Raw genomic sequence first — 13,953 nt, 5'->3', positions numbered from 1 at the left:
TTAACTAATTTTTTATTTTTACAAGCAATATTTAACCTGTATCTATCATTAGATACAATAAGAATATAGGCTAAAAGTAACAAATATGACAGGTAACATATTATTTTGATGGAAGGAGCCACCCATTGATGACGCACTGTCTTCCTATATTTTAACTTATTAAATAAAAAATAATAGAACAAAATGGATATTGTAATTAATAGATTGTCGTAACATAATTTGAGACATTTTAAACTTGACACAATGGAAAATTGAGTAAAAATAGCCTCTATAAAATCATGGTTAACTTTTTTTTGTTGATTTTGTGTATGTTAAAATGATTAAGAAGAAAAAGTGTAATATATAGGTGGTGCAGAATTTTTAAATCAGATAAAAATCAGAATTTCTTTTAAATTGAAAAAAATACAAAGGAATAGGGAATAAGTGGATCTTAAATTGTAAAATTTTAGAACTTGAAGTACGTATAATGAAAAATTAAGAGAACAGAACATTACACAAAAAAATGTTTTATTGGTCTTACAAGTGCGTAAAATGGTAAGTTGGTGCTCAGCAGATCACGTTTAAATCCGTTAGTTTAAAAATTAGAGTGAATCTACCTATTATGAAACTTGATGGTAAGAACATTATCTGTTTAAATGTGGATCTTTTATGATATTGAATAAAAATGCATAACTTGCTAAAAAATTGATATATCATGTAAAACTCAACATACAAACACGGATAATGTTCTTACCATTATGTTTCATAATAGGTTGATGAACTCTAATTTTTAAGCTAACGGTGCTAAACGTGATCTGCTGAGTAAATTTGTTCTGTTACGCACTTGTAAGATGCAGCCTGCAATTAGGATTCTTGGGGCCCCGGATAAAGGCAATGTATGGGGTCCTGAGTTCTATGTATATTATAATATTTTTTTATAGGTTACCTATACTAAAATAAATAATGATGGTGATTTTTTTTTTAAAAAGCCTAAAAATATAATGTGAAAGCCCAGTGACCATTTATAGATAAATATAAATATTATTATGGATAAATAGGGGCCCCGTTCTTCGACAACAAATTATAGATAGCATAATAAATATTTTTATTAAGTTTATTTGATTTAATTTAAACATTAGATTACAATGCAATTATTTAAAAATTTTAAATAAATGCGGGGCGCCGTCGGGTCCCCCTGAGCCAACAATTTGCAGTTCTCTACAGGGGCATTGCCTCGGCTGCCCCTGCGGTTGTTGCGGCACTGGTAAGACGGAGACAACAAATGGGCCATATAGTGTCATACTGTCCCTTAAGAAAAACATGAATTTATTTAACCAAAAGCAGTTAAATATTCAAGATAAAAACGTTTAAACTACATTTATTTTAAAATGCTGAAAAATATTTAAAAAGTTTAGGAATATTTAGGTGCTTGCTGCTGAACATAAAGGAATCTATTACATAATAAATAATATTATTGTAGTGTACATTTATTATTTAAAAATGTATGTTAAAACAGAAAATAGACAATTAATAAATAAAATATACTCGTAAACTGGTAAGGCACATAGGTATGTTACGGTTACATAAGAAATTCAATTATAACTTAATTTTAGTTTTTATTACACATAATTATAATAGATAGAAGATTCAAATTTCATGCAGAATGCTTCTACAATTAAATAAAGTATTAAACAATCATTAAATTTGAATAACCAAACAAATATTTTATTTTCCATTTCCATTTCTTAGAGAGTACCCCGTGAATATAATACAACTTTAGTAACACGAAAATATTAAATACAAATTGTATTTACTGTTAACCATATAGGAACTTTTAATTTAATACACATAAAAATAATACAAATTTGTCCACAAAAAGGTTAAAAAAAATATTGCCGCAATAATTGTGGTAAGTACATATTACGTTTGTATTAGAATTAATTATACATAAAGTATTGCAAAATATAGAGATCAACCATGGTGATGGGAATGGTGGGAAGAAGAAGTGGGTATGTTTACAATGTTTAATATTCAATTTGATATACTTATATTTTCAATATTACCTATGTTATCAACATGTTTTATTCTCGGGACATCTTCATTCACAGATTTTTCATTTTTATCACAATTTTCTTCTTTTCCTTCATTATTACTATGGACTGTTGACGTCAAATCTCGTTTATCTCTAATTGTTTCCATTTTGATTTTATTAGGTCTGTTGGCTTCTTTCAACACTAAAGGTAAAGGCAACTTATCTTTAACTAATTGGTTTTTTTTTTTAACTTCTGGTTTATTCATGCTGATGTTTAAGTCCTTTACATTGTTAACAGGTTTTCTTTTATTTTTCTCAAACTGTACTTGACGAGCTCCTTTTAATTCTTCTAAAATTTTTTTGGATTCAGCTAATATTTTTTTCTCTTCTTTTTCATGGATTTTTAACTTTTCTAGTAATTCTATTTCAGGTCTTTTTTCCAATTCCTCATCCTCTTTGTTAATTGCATCTTTACTTATAGTATTTCCATTATCTACTTTAACTGATTTTTCTTGTTTCACATCAGCATTTGATTTTATAATAGGTTCCACAGGAATAGGAGGTTCAACTCTTATCTCTTCAGATGTTTTCAATTTTGGATTTATAATGTCATGATGTGTATCCATAGGTTTAAAATTCAATGATTCAGCTTCTATAACACAGTTTTTTTAAATATTAAAATAAGAAAAATATTTTATTTTAATAGAAATATTGGTACTTCTGTTTTACTAGGTTAGGTGCACAATCGTGTTATCTCGACTAGCACAATTTTTAAATAAAAAAGTAGTATATTCATGTTATATTTTTGACATTTAATTAACATTTAGTTATTATATTTATTAGGTAGGTATAATAGGTTAGTATATTTAAAATACCTTATTTATCCGGTAAAAATAATTCATCATAATATTTTTTAATTTCTCTCAAAATTATTAATTCAACATTATAAGTATACAGTATATTATTTAGTTATACAAGGTGGTCTTGGAAATATTTAGGTAGTCAAGATAACCCAGATGATCAGTGGCGTAGCCAGGATTATGAAATGGTGGGGGATAACTATAAACTAAACTAAGTTTTTTACAGTTTACATAAATATTACATTTATTAGGGAAGATGTCAAGTCACTGGATAATTGTTAACAGGCAGTCTTGAAAATATTTGGGTAGTCAATTTAACACGGAAGTACTGACGTAATTAAACATGTATGCCACGGTGGCATTGTATATAATATTATTAGAAATAAAATTTAATACAAATCTATATTTTAGAATTAAACCATAGCACGCTACTCAATATTTTTCCTTTACAAGGAAACCATGACAACGAAAACCTTACAAAAATCGGTCAGAAACAAAAAATGTGTACCCAGCCTAAAAACATATTTATATTAAAATAATATGCCTAACAGATAAGTAACAATTTTATAATAAGACTAGGATAAGATATATCAGTCACAAGAGTACATTTAAAAAACTATGAAAATATGAGATACTATAAAACAGTAATAACACTGAGTAAACTTTGACAAGTCCTGGGTAAATGTTCTTACTGAACTCTTTAATCATGATTTCCCACAATGTCCACATAATAATTTATCATACAAAATTCAATTGATAATTTAATTATTATTAAGTTTAATTTTTATTAAATATATTTTAAGTATAACCCTATTGTGCATTTACGTAACCAAGAAGGTGGTTAATAGAAACATTTTAAAATAAATAAATTTTTTTAAATTTAAATGTGATTAGTTTGAAACTAATAAACTAATAATAAATTTAATGTATTTTTTTTATTTTTTTATTTTACACAATAATACATACAATCCATACAGTTGATGCACAATAAGCATATTTGATAAAGTCTATAATACATGAGTACTTGATAAGAAGCCACCCACTATATTTTAGTGGCACTTGACTGGGCGTTGTATGAATTCAACTATACAGGGTGATTCATTACGCGTAAAACACTCATTATCCGAAAAAGTATTAATGTTTTTGAAAATATTTTTTTACATAGTTTGAAGTTGTTAAAAAACAATGTTTTTATTAAAATTTATATTTTTTATCCTCATATTTTTTTTAAGTTTTTTACTTTGAATGACAGCATAGGGTTTTAATTTCATTTTCCAAAGCAGAATATTTTTCTAAGTATTTTGATCCATAAAAATCAAAATTAGGACGAATTGTTTATAAGTTATAAGTATTTATAGTTTAGACAAGCAGAGTAGTGGACAAGCATTTTGCGGGGAACCCCATACCACTCCACTCTGCCCATCTAAACTTTAAATGCTTATAACTCATAAACTACTTGCCCTAAATTTGATTTGTATGAATCAAAATACCTAGAAAAATATTCTGCTTTGGAATATGAAATTAAAACTATGCTGTCATTCAAAAAAGTAAAAACTTAAAAAAATATAATTTTTTTATAAAAACGTTGTTTTAACTTGAAACTATGTAAAAAAATATTTTCAAAACATTAATACTTTTTGAGTAATTGATTTTTTTACGCTCCATTTTAGACGACGCCTGGGGTTGCCAGTTAATGTTTGGGTGGCTAGGTTTTTAATGAATGGGTTTTGGTGTGTTTGTAGACGGGCTTGAAAGATTTTGTAGAAGCATGTAGCTTCTTCTGTCACGGTTTTAATTGACAGGTCATTATGTAAAGTATAATTAGAAACAAAGGGTGGAGCATTAGTTATTTTCCTAAGGGCAATATTCTGAAATTGTTGAATTTTGTTAGTATTGGACACTTTTGCTGTACCCCATAGTTGGAGACCATATGTCCATGGAGGTTTGAGTAATGTTTTATACATAAGAACTTTAATTTTCAAACTCGAGTGTTTATTATTTGTGAGTAGAGTTCGTAGCCTGCAAAGACAAGCGTTTGAGGCAAGTCTCTTAATACGGATATGGCTATTTCAAGTGAGGTAATATCCAACTGTGTCAGATGTGGGAATGAAATTTAATGTATAAATATTAAATACTGTTGTCATATAATTTATTCAAATCAGTAAAAATAATCTTTCACTTCTACTTTACCTCTATGAACTGTTTTCGTATTTGAAAATGTTTGTTGTATAGCAAAAAGATTAGCCAAAGTTCCCATTACCATAATAAATATACCTACAAAAAATATAAACTGAAAAAAAAATGTATAGTTAATATTACTTTAACACAAAATTATTTATTATCATTTACTAAACAAGTTGACACACTTACTCTAGCCCAAAACCTTTCTTTAGGACTTTTATTTGCCACACGTACTAAAAACATAGAAGGAAACATAACATTTATCATAACTCCTATGGTGGATCCAATCAGTCCCAATACCACTTCTATATTAGGCATTAATAAACCGGTGACTAAAGAAAACAATACTATAAAAAATGTGATGCATTTGAAAGGGGTTTCTGCAATATGTTGTCTTCCTCCAGATACGAGTACATAATCCTTAAGAAAACAAATTTAAAATTATATTTTACCAATCAGGATTATATTAATTATACTTAATTTGAAATTAATTGTAAATAGTCTGGTTATCCGAGTTGTAATCTTACTTTTGTAGCAAGTAGAGAGTATATTGATGAACGGCATGGAAATATTACTAAAGGAAAACTAACAGCAATAGACATAACAAAACCAATTTTAATTATGTCACTGGACAGGCATTGTGAAAAACTAGTAAGAATGTTCCCTGTAAATAATATAACATTTAAATTAAATATTTACTCTAATTAAACAGTATGCTTAACAAATAAATTATATAATATAATAATACTATTCAATATTTTAGGAATATTCTTTAAAACGTAACTGTACAAATAATACAATACAATATTATATTATTTTTATTAATAATTTGAAAATTGTTCAAAACATTTGGTTGGCTACACTGACGGCTACATGATAACTTTTTAAAAAACAGTTTTATCGCAGAATTGTATTGCCATGATTATAACAATCATATTTGATAGTGTACAAAACGAAATTTTGCTGATGTAAATTGTAAACAAAACAAATAATAAAATAAAACGGATCAATGAAATATGATGAACAAAAGTGAAGAGTATTACAGACAATTATTCGACAGTTAATAATTTAATATGCAATTAATTCTAAAACTAAATTTAAATTGTATTAGTAAATTATATTAATAAATCATAGAAGCAGAGATAATCTGTGATAGAAGTAAGTACAATTGTTTAAAATATTGAACTATTGAAGAGAGAATTTGTTTTATTATTAATAATAAGTAATTCACCCAGTTTAATATCATATTATAATCAATTAGCAATAATTAAATATTTTAGGTTATAAATATGACAAAAACTGAGAAGAAAAAACAAGAATTCAATATGGAGATAACCCAAAATCGAATTAATTACCTATATCAATTAAGTACAGCTTTGGCTGAACAATGTCCTGGTTTATCATCAACATATAACTCTATAATGAAAGGTTTATCACAAAAAAGTTTACTAAAAATTGATCCAGAAATTAAAAGAAACATCTGTAAAGGTTGTGATACTTTGCTAATACCAGGAAAAACTGTAACATGTCGTACAATAAAAAAGTCCAAAGGCACAATTAAATGGTCATGTAATTTTTGTGGAAAGTCAAAAACATTTAGAAAAAATAACAATAATTGTATGTGGTCAGAAAACTCTGAATTTTTGTTACAAACTATTATTTACGATTAATAAAATAAATTGTTTTACCTGTTAATACTGAGTCGTAATGTGCAATATATCCCAGAATTCCTACACTAATATAAACACTAGTGCACATATTCATCGATGAGCGTATTACTGCATTTAACTTATCCAATGATTCATTTGTAATTGTCTCAAATATATCAAACAGCTGTCTATTAAACATACAATTTTATAAATATAATTAATATTTTATTTAATTTGAAAACAATCAACAAATACAGTTAACAATTATAAATTAACAAATACCGAATGAAAATATTTCATACAATTGGTAATTGTAAAAAGATATTTTATTTTCAAAATTATAAAAATAAGTAAATTATACATTCATCATAGAGAAATTATTTTATTCTATAAGAGATTTAATTTTGGTTTGATTGATTAGTCGGCATGCATAATTATCGAGTCAGCACGGCTAGTTTAAATGCTTTTATAAGCTATATATTACTATGAATATTTATTTTAAAATAAAATGTTAAATAGGATTAGATATTTTAAGCAATTTGTATGGAATAGAATTAAGACAAATATACAAAACATTCTTTAATTGTAATCAAATAACTCTTAATGAAATAATATTTTAAGTTGAAAGATAAAATATGTATTATAATTTAGTAAAATCATATTAATTATTAAGTACTATAATATCTACAAATAATACTTAATTCTTACGTTTGACAAAATAAAGACATTGAAAATATTGGTAAACATTGGAAAAGACCAACTGGTTTCCAAAAATATATTTCTGAAACCCAAACAAAAGAGAAAAGTTTGTCAAAAGCTTCAATGAAAATCTGAAAAAAGTATAACAAATTATAAAAGGTGTAATTAATATTGTAAATATTATTTATTTAATCTAAAGACATACCTTAAATACTAAACAAGCATAAAATATTATTGCTGCTGTACAAATTGTATTTAAACTATTAACATCACGTAACAATCCCAACGGTAATACTACAAATGCAGCTAAACCTATAAATAATTTGTATTAACATAAATAAAAGCAATTGCATAATATTAATCAATCCAAAGGGCAGTTCAATAATCTTAACATAGTTATATAAATATATAATTTATATTTGTAAAAATTATGATTAATTAATCTCACAAATTATAATTTTTATGATTATAATATCATACAATATTTACCAATCATAATGCTTGGACGAAGAGCTGCAGTATTTTTTATGTTAAACGTGTTACCAATAATCTGTGGTCCTAAATCACCCATAACAACAAAGAATGCAATACAGGTCCCCATAAGAAACATTATTATGCTCAACTCAACAGTGACTTTCCCTAGTTTTCCAAATAAATGGAATGCTGAAATAAATAATATCAATCAACTATTAATATAAAATTTTGTAAAAACAAATGTAGTTGCATACCTAGAAATTCAAAATCTCGTGTCCTCGATTTAATAGCAGACTTTAATAGAAAATGACAAGAGGCTCTTGACATCAAATTACTTAACACCAATAATAATGTTGAAAGTACTATTCCACACTATATATATGAATAAATATAGAGGTACACATTAGTTATATATTTTTAAATTATAATACAATATCATGTTTACCTCTTTATAACAAAATGGCATAGCTAGTATGCTAACACCGATAATGCTGTTGGCTAACGTCATTACATGGGCTCTCATTTTAAAAACGTATTTCTCATTCAACTGTTTTAAATAGGTTAGTCATAGTACCTAGTTAAAAAATTTGCAAATTTTAAAACTTAACAATATTATTTATCGTCAATTTTACATTCTAAAATAAATAATTTTAATGAAATTATGCTGTTAAAATTGTGAGGTTGAATGTTTTCATATTATATTAATTGTTAATCTTTTAACAAAAACAGAATGTAAAACTTATAATTGGATATTTATTATTCGCGTATACCTATCGCCTAAAAGATTGTGTTGAATACAATTTAAAAAACTGCCAAGTGTTAAAGTTAACATAAATAATATGTATGAACTCAGAAACAAACACGTAGTTATGTTTGATAAGACATTCTGGGAAACCCTGGACACCACATCAGCGGTGATAAGAATTAAGTTTATGATAGACGAGAAAAAAGAAATAGTGAAAGGCACTAAAACTTTACTAACTAATTTACTGATTATACTTGACTAGCTGTAAATATTAATCAAACTTTGGTAGTTCTATGTTTTTTGACTTGTGTACAAGTATTTTCTGAAACAGTGCTAAACAAACTGTACAAAATGGGAGATTCTATTCAAACAGTAGGATTCAAAATAACATTAACATCGGATCCAAAACTACCTTTTAAAATACTTAAGGTACCAGAAGCTGCTCCATTCACTGCCGTTTTAAAATTTGCAGCTGAAGAGTTCAAAGTATCACCCGAAACATCAGCCATAATTACAGATGATGGGATCGGTATAAACCCACAACAAACTGCGGGTGTTGTTTTTCTAAAACATGGATCAGACCTGAGGCTTATACCAAGAGATAGAGTCGGATTAATTAAATGTTAATATGTAATATAATATTAAATTTTTAAATAAATTTTCAAATAATCTGTTTCGATTTGTATTATTTTATTAAACATTTATTTTTTATTTTTCTATACAATACCTTATAATAAATTGTAAGTAAAATAATTCCATTTGTATAAGAACGAAAAATTGTTCTTCAAGCAATTCTTAAAAGACATCCTGATGTTGTATTCATTCTAGGTAAATATTAAGTTTATGTTCATTAATAAAATACTTATTGTTCATATATTGTTTGTAACTTATATTACTTTATTATATCTTCTGATCCTTTAATATCATGTAAAAAGTATTTAAAACCGAGTTCTTTTATCTTTGATACCTTAGCACAACGAACTTCTAAATCCTAAAATTATAAATATTATACTTTTATTATGTTTTAGTGTATTATTATTGTGTACTTCCTATTTAAAGAAAGAAAAAAACTTTCAACATTTATTTAAGATGTTTGAAAAGCAATTTCCTAAAGTAACATAGAATTAAATTATAAATAGGAATTTTACTAGAACCCTGCTGGCTTTTATGACTCATATCCTAAAATGTTAGGTCTCTGGACGTGTGAATTATGAACATTCCTGGTTTAAGAATATTTTTGGAATACTAGTTTATTTAAATATTAAATCTCATAAAAAAATATAACAATTAAAAAATTCTTTTATCCTTATACAATGACTGCTATAGGTAATCAGTTATTTATATAAATATAATCTTATTAATTCTCCTATATTATAATCATAATTCATTAATATTAAAATGTGTTTCATTATTTATTAATATAGAGTTAGTGTGCGGAACCATCATTAGTGTTATTTGCAAAATTTGTTTACCATAATACAGTATCGGTCAATATTAAATAAAATGATCAATTAGTTATTTTATTATATATTAAAATTAATTTAGAGTACTAAAACATTTTCTTACCATGTTCCCTTAACATTTAGGTATTTGGTCGATTACATCTAAATTAATTTACTGTTTTATAAAAAAAAAGTGTAAATACTAAATAGTGATGACGACTATAACTATGATGTATATTGCACAATTTATTCTAGTACATTTTCACTTAGTAATGACTCATGATCACTGATCAAATATAATATTTAAAATTTTAATAAAAAGAATAAACAAAAATGACTAAAGAAGCAGTTTGATTCATTTGATTTATTAACTTAGAAACTTAGTTTAAATATTTGAAAATTAGTTTTAATTTAATGCCAAGTATGTAAAAAAAATCTAGTAATCCTTATTATCCAATTCACTTCTGAATGATTTAAATTTGAATTCAATGATAAATTATTATATAAAAAAGAAAAAATTCTGAGAGAAATAAACCAGTGTCTAAGGATAGTTACTAATTGCTCAATTTTAAAAAATGTTTATTTAAACATCAATTAAGTAAGTCTTCTTATACAGTTATACATAAATTGTATGCTCTATCCAGTGAAAAACGAGCCAATTTTGCGCATCAGCATGCGACACCCTACCATCGATTCCACTATGGCAAGGTGTCATATGGGGATGCGCAGAAAAACAAATTTTTGACGGTCAGCGGTATTATACATCATACATTTTTTATACTTTTTAGAGCACTAAAATCTGTTCTCAAAACTGAGTTGAGGTCGTCGTGACTAATTGTTCTATATTTTACTCCGCAAAATGAATAATAATGAATATACTTTGGTGAACCACTGATTATAGTCATTATTTATATCTTAATTTATGTACTGAATCGTGTAATCGAAAAACATATTTTAATAATTTAAATATTGTAAAAATTCCATAAAAAAAAAAACAATTAAGCAATAAATTAATATATATATATTATTTAAATTTTTACAAGATATTTACAGTTTGTTTATAGGAACAATAGGCAAATTTTATTTATAGTATTTATGTACATTGTGGGTGTCTAAAGTATAAGGTTGATCTGCAGCACATAAATTATAAAGAACAGACGCGAGAACTCCCTTGGGAGGGTAATTGGAAAAAATTCTCAGAACAAAAACCCCCAGATAAAAATCCTCAAAGCAAATACTTGTATATAATTGTAGATCTTAAAATACTCATAACTCGCATTAAAATTAAAATATCATAAAAGCCTATAATATTGCCTAGATAATAATCTTACCTTTGAATTTAATAAGAGGTCAATTCACTCTAATTTTAAAACAGAACCAACAAGAAGAATTGAATAAAAGGTTCTCAAAACTTGTAGGTCAAAAATGCCCTCAATACGGAAACTTATAAGAAAAATTAAAAACAAAATTAATGCTGATCGAGCCAAGTTAGCTATAGATGCTTTAGGTGAACCCAAAGAGAGTAGTACAATATAAAAGGCCACAATCAAATTGAAAACATCTGTCTAAATAAATTAGTTAAAAGACAAAATAAAAATAATATAACCATTGGAGAATTTTTAACAGCTGTGTTTAATAACATACGCAAGCGAACTGACTAACTTTTTTTATAACAAACTGACTGACTAAATATTCATAAGCAAACTGTCTGACCAAGATAAAATTATAAAAATTATCATTCAAATTTTTCATTTTTTTAAATTATTATTAGTTATTATTATCATAATTTTTTTTATATTATGTGTAAGCGAACTGAGGTCTGAGAAACTTTTTTTTGTAATAAACTGACCGACTAAATATTATATAGATAAATTATTATTTATTTTTAATTTATGCGCAATCGAACTGTCTGACCAAGATAATATTCTAAAAATTATCATTCAAATTTTTCATTTTTTATTATTATTAGTTATTATTTTTGACAGTTGTATCCAATAGTTGGTATACTTATGTGTTTTTTTTGCTGTAGATTTTTTATCCAGAGGTTTTTATTCAGGAGATTATTTTTCCTAGATTCCTTTGGAGACACCAGTTGAAATATTAAATGTTGGCTATAGTTGAGAGTGCATTTCCGAATTTTGAAACATCTAGGAAGACACATGTGCAGTGTAATTATTTTTCCAATTTTTCCAATTTTTCCAATTTTACTCTGTGCACTTGTTAATTGTTTTACTCTACAGAATTTAGGTCGAGAATTAGGTAGAATAGTTTTGAAAATAATTAGAAAAATTTGCTTCAGAATTTTTGTAAAAAATAGTAGTAGACTCATAAGCAACTTACACTTTCTAATATCTCTTGAAATTTTCTCCGTTTAATTATTTGAATAATATATTTTCGACCTTCAATGTAACGCTTTATAAAGTTACCAGATGATGGAAAAGATATCCAATAACTTTCTTGATTTCTAATCAATAAAAGTCCACAGTTGATCAATTCTCTGTAAATGGGTCATATTATTTATTACCAAGAAAATAAAACAGACATTTAATTTAAATAATTACGTCAATTCGTATTGCTGCAATTTAAATTGTTGAAGCAATGTACATTTTTGTACTCCAAATGATTTTATTGAAGGTAAAATAACGTTTAAAAATTTGTTGACACAACGGTTTTCTGGATATATATTTAATGTGTACTTAACATAATCTTCATATAATATTAATGCTGAAGAAGAATCAGAAGTTCCAATTGTAAGTTTTTGTATCTTGGACTGCTTTCTTAATATCTCCTATGGATAAAATTTAAATGACACATTCTATAATGAACAAGGAATTCAAATTATATTTACCAACCAGCTCTTTATTAATTAATGTCTTATTATGTACTATATCATATAGTTGGTGAATAAATACAACCGGTGGGTATTTAAATGTATCCTTTACAGTTACTGGTAATAATGTTTTAATATACCTTATGGCTGCTTCTGTATCATTGGGTAAATCATTTATCGGTATACTGTTGTCATCTAAAGATAATTTGATATTAAAACAAATACACTTTTTAAAATTAACCAAATATACTTTATTATTCAACAGATAATGTAGTTTGTACATTGTACATAGTATGAAATCTACAATAATAACAATTTACTTAATGTTTAAATAGTATGTTATAACTATATTTACCAATATCCGAAGAAGACATTTCCAAATTTCCAATTCAAAGTAAATAAATAAAAATCAAACGGATATAGTATACGTCTTGTATCTCAATATTATTGATTAGGTACATCAATTAATACTTTAATTAAATACTATATTTTCGTAGAAAAAATCATATAAGTTTTTATTTGTTAAACACATCACTTTGTGGGGATAATATTCAATATTAAAAAAAAAAAATTAAATAATAATTAGGTAGTAAGTAAGTAATAACTATTACCATTGACAATAAATACCATGATTTAAGATAATACCACAGAATAACAAATAGAACATTCTGTAGTATGAATAGTATGATCACAGAATAGATTAAATATAGAAAATATATAGAAAAGTGTCTACCACGGACTAAGATATTATAATCATAGAACAATAATAATGATATAATCATAGATAATAAAGATCTTTATTATCTATGGATAAAATGGACTCGAAACACGAGCAACTTATCAGTCGTGGCCTCTAAAATATCTTATACAAATATATAATATTAATTGTACATGACAAATTTAATTTAATTTGTCTTGAATCGTGATATTGTACAATATGATCTAAGGGGCTAGCTATAAGTAAATAATATATATTATCCGCTTGAACCGTAGTTGTTATAATATACTAATCTATGGTTGTTAATGCCGTTTGAATTGTAAACGGTTATAAACTATTTTCAT

General features: G+C 25.8%; 4 protein-coding genes across 5 annotated transcripts; 2 read left to right on the top strand and 2 right to left on the bottom strand.

Annotated features, from left to right (window-relative positions):
• Nucleotides 1–1,448: 1,448 nt before the first annotated feature.
• On the bottom strand, nucleotides 1,449–8,448 carry LOC132944477 (putative sodium-coupled neutral amino acid transporter 10). Its single transcript, XM_061013846.1, has 10 exons — nucleotides 8,320–8,448; nucleotides 8,129–8,246; nucleotides 7,890–8,063; nucleotides 7,606–7,712; nucleotides 7,410–7,531; nucleotides 6,741–6,889; nucleotides 5,580–5,716; nucleotides 5,242–5,472; nucleotides 5,062–5,161; nucleotides 1,449–2,663 (listed from the first exon to the last, which is right to left on the bottom strand). The coding sequence occupies exons 1-10, from the start codon at nucleotides 8,395–8,397 to the stop codon at nucleotides 2,011–2,013; spliced, it is 1,869 nt and encodes a 622-aa protein (XP_060869829.1). The 5' UTR covers nucleotides 8,398–8,448; the 3' UTR covers nucleotides 1,449–2,010.
• LOC132944479 (uncharacterized) lies at nucleotides 5,983–6,747 on the top strand. Its single transcript, XM_061013849.1, has 2 exons — nucleotides 5,983–6,210; nucleotides 6,333–6,747. The coding sequence occupies exon 2, from the start codon at nucleotides 6,342–6,344 to the stop codon at nucleotides 6,720–6,722; it is 381 nt and encodes a 126-aa protein (XP_060869832.1). The 5' UTR covers nucleotides 5,983–6,210; nucleotides 6,333–6,341; the 3' UTR covers nucleotides 6,723–6,747.
• LOC132944478 (inactive serine/threonine-protein kinase 19-like) lies at nucleotides 8,320–13,566 on the bottom strand. Of its 2 annotated transcripts, XM_061013847.1 has the most exons (7): nucleotides 13,247–13,566; nucleotides 12,914–13,086; nucleotides 12,623–12,849; nucleotides 12,402–12,558; nucleotides 9,516–9,610; nucleotides 9,347–9,443; nucleotides 8,320–8,448 (listed from the first exon to the last, which is right to left on the bottom strand). In XM_061013847.1, exons 1-6 carry the CDS (start codon nucleotides 13,263–13,265, stop codon nucleotides 9,404–9,406), a joined length of 711 nt encoding a protein of 236 aa, XP_060869830.1. In that variant the 5' UTR covers nucleotides 13,266–13,566; the 3' UTR covers nucleotides 8,320–8,448; nucleotides 9,347–9,403. The 2 variants fall into 2 exon arrangements, with proteins under 2 accessions (XP_060869830.1, XP_060869831.1); XM_061013848.1 differs by lacking the exons at nucleotides 8,320–8,448; nucleotides 9,347–9,443; nucleotides 9,516–9,610 and adding an exon at nucleotides 11,060–12,295.
• Nucleotides 8,971–9,296, top strand: LOC132944480 (ubiquitin-fold modifier 1). Its single transcript, XM_061013850.1, has one exon. It carries the CDS (start codon nucleotides 8,971–8,973, stop codon nucleotides 9,244–9,246), a length of 276 nt encoding a protein of 91 aa, XP_060869833.1. The 3' UTR covers nucleotides 9,247–9,296.
• Nucleotides 13,567–13,953: the final 387 nt, after the last annotated feature.

The sequence above is a fragment of the Metopolophium dirhodum genome, chromosome 5, assembly GCF_019925205.1.
Source record: "Metopolophium dirhodum isolate CAU chromosome 5, ASM1992520v1, whole genome shotgun sequence".
In the NCBI taxonomy this organism is placed as follows: domain Eukaryota; kingdom Metazoa; phylum Arthropoda; class Insecta; order Hemiptera; family Aphididae; genus Metopolophium; species Metopolophium dirhodum.
The sequence above is the reverse complement of the archived record's forward strand: the minus strand, read 5'-3'. Positions and strand labels throughout refer to the sequence as shown.

What these genes read in the sequence shown, in the direction of transcription:
- LOC132944479 (XM_061013849.1), top strand. Translation starts at nt 6,342, where the DNA reads ATGACAAAAACTGAGAAGAAAAAACAAGAATTCAATATGGAGATAACC.
- LOC132944477 (XM_061013846.1), bottom strand. Translation starts at nt 8,397, where the DNA reads ATGAGAGCCCATGTAATGACGTTAGCCAACAGCATTATCGGTGTTAGC. An exon ending in TTACGACTCAGTATTAACAG is followed by an intron (nt 5,717 to 6,740) that starts GTAAAACAATTT and finishes TATTATTTACAG; the next exon opens with GGAACATTCTTACTAGTTTT. An exon ending in AAGAAAGGTTTTGGGCTAGA is followed by an intron (nt 5,162 to 5,241) that starts GTAAGTGTGTCA and finishes TTTTTTTTTCAG; the next exon opens with TTTATATTTTTTGTAGGTAT.
- LOC132944480 (XM_061013850.1), top strand. Translation starts at nt 8,971, where the DNA reads ATGGGAGATTCTATTCAAACAGTAGGATTCAAAATAACATTAACATCG.
- LOC132944478 (XM_061013847.1), bottom strand. An exon ending in CATTAATTAATAAAGAGCTG is followed by an intron (nt 12,850 to 12,913) that starts GTTGGTAAATAT and finishes TTTTATCCATAG; the next exon opens with GAGATATTAAGAAAGCAGTC. An exon ending in TTGCAGCAATACGAATTGAC is followed by an intron (nt 12,559 to 12,622) that starts GTAATTATTTAA and finishes ACCCATTTACAG; the next exon opens with AGAATTGATCAACTGTGGAC.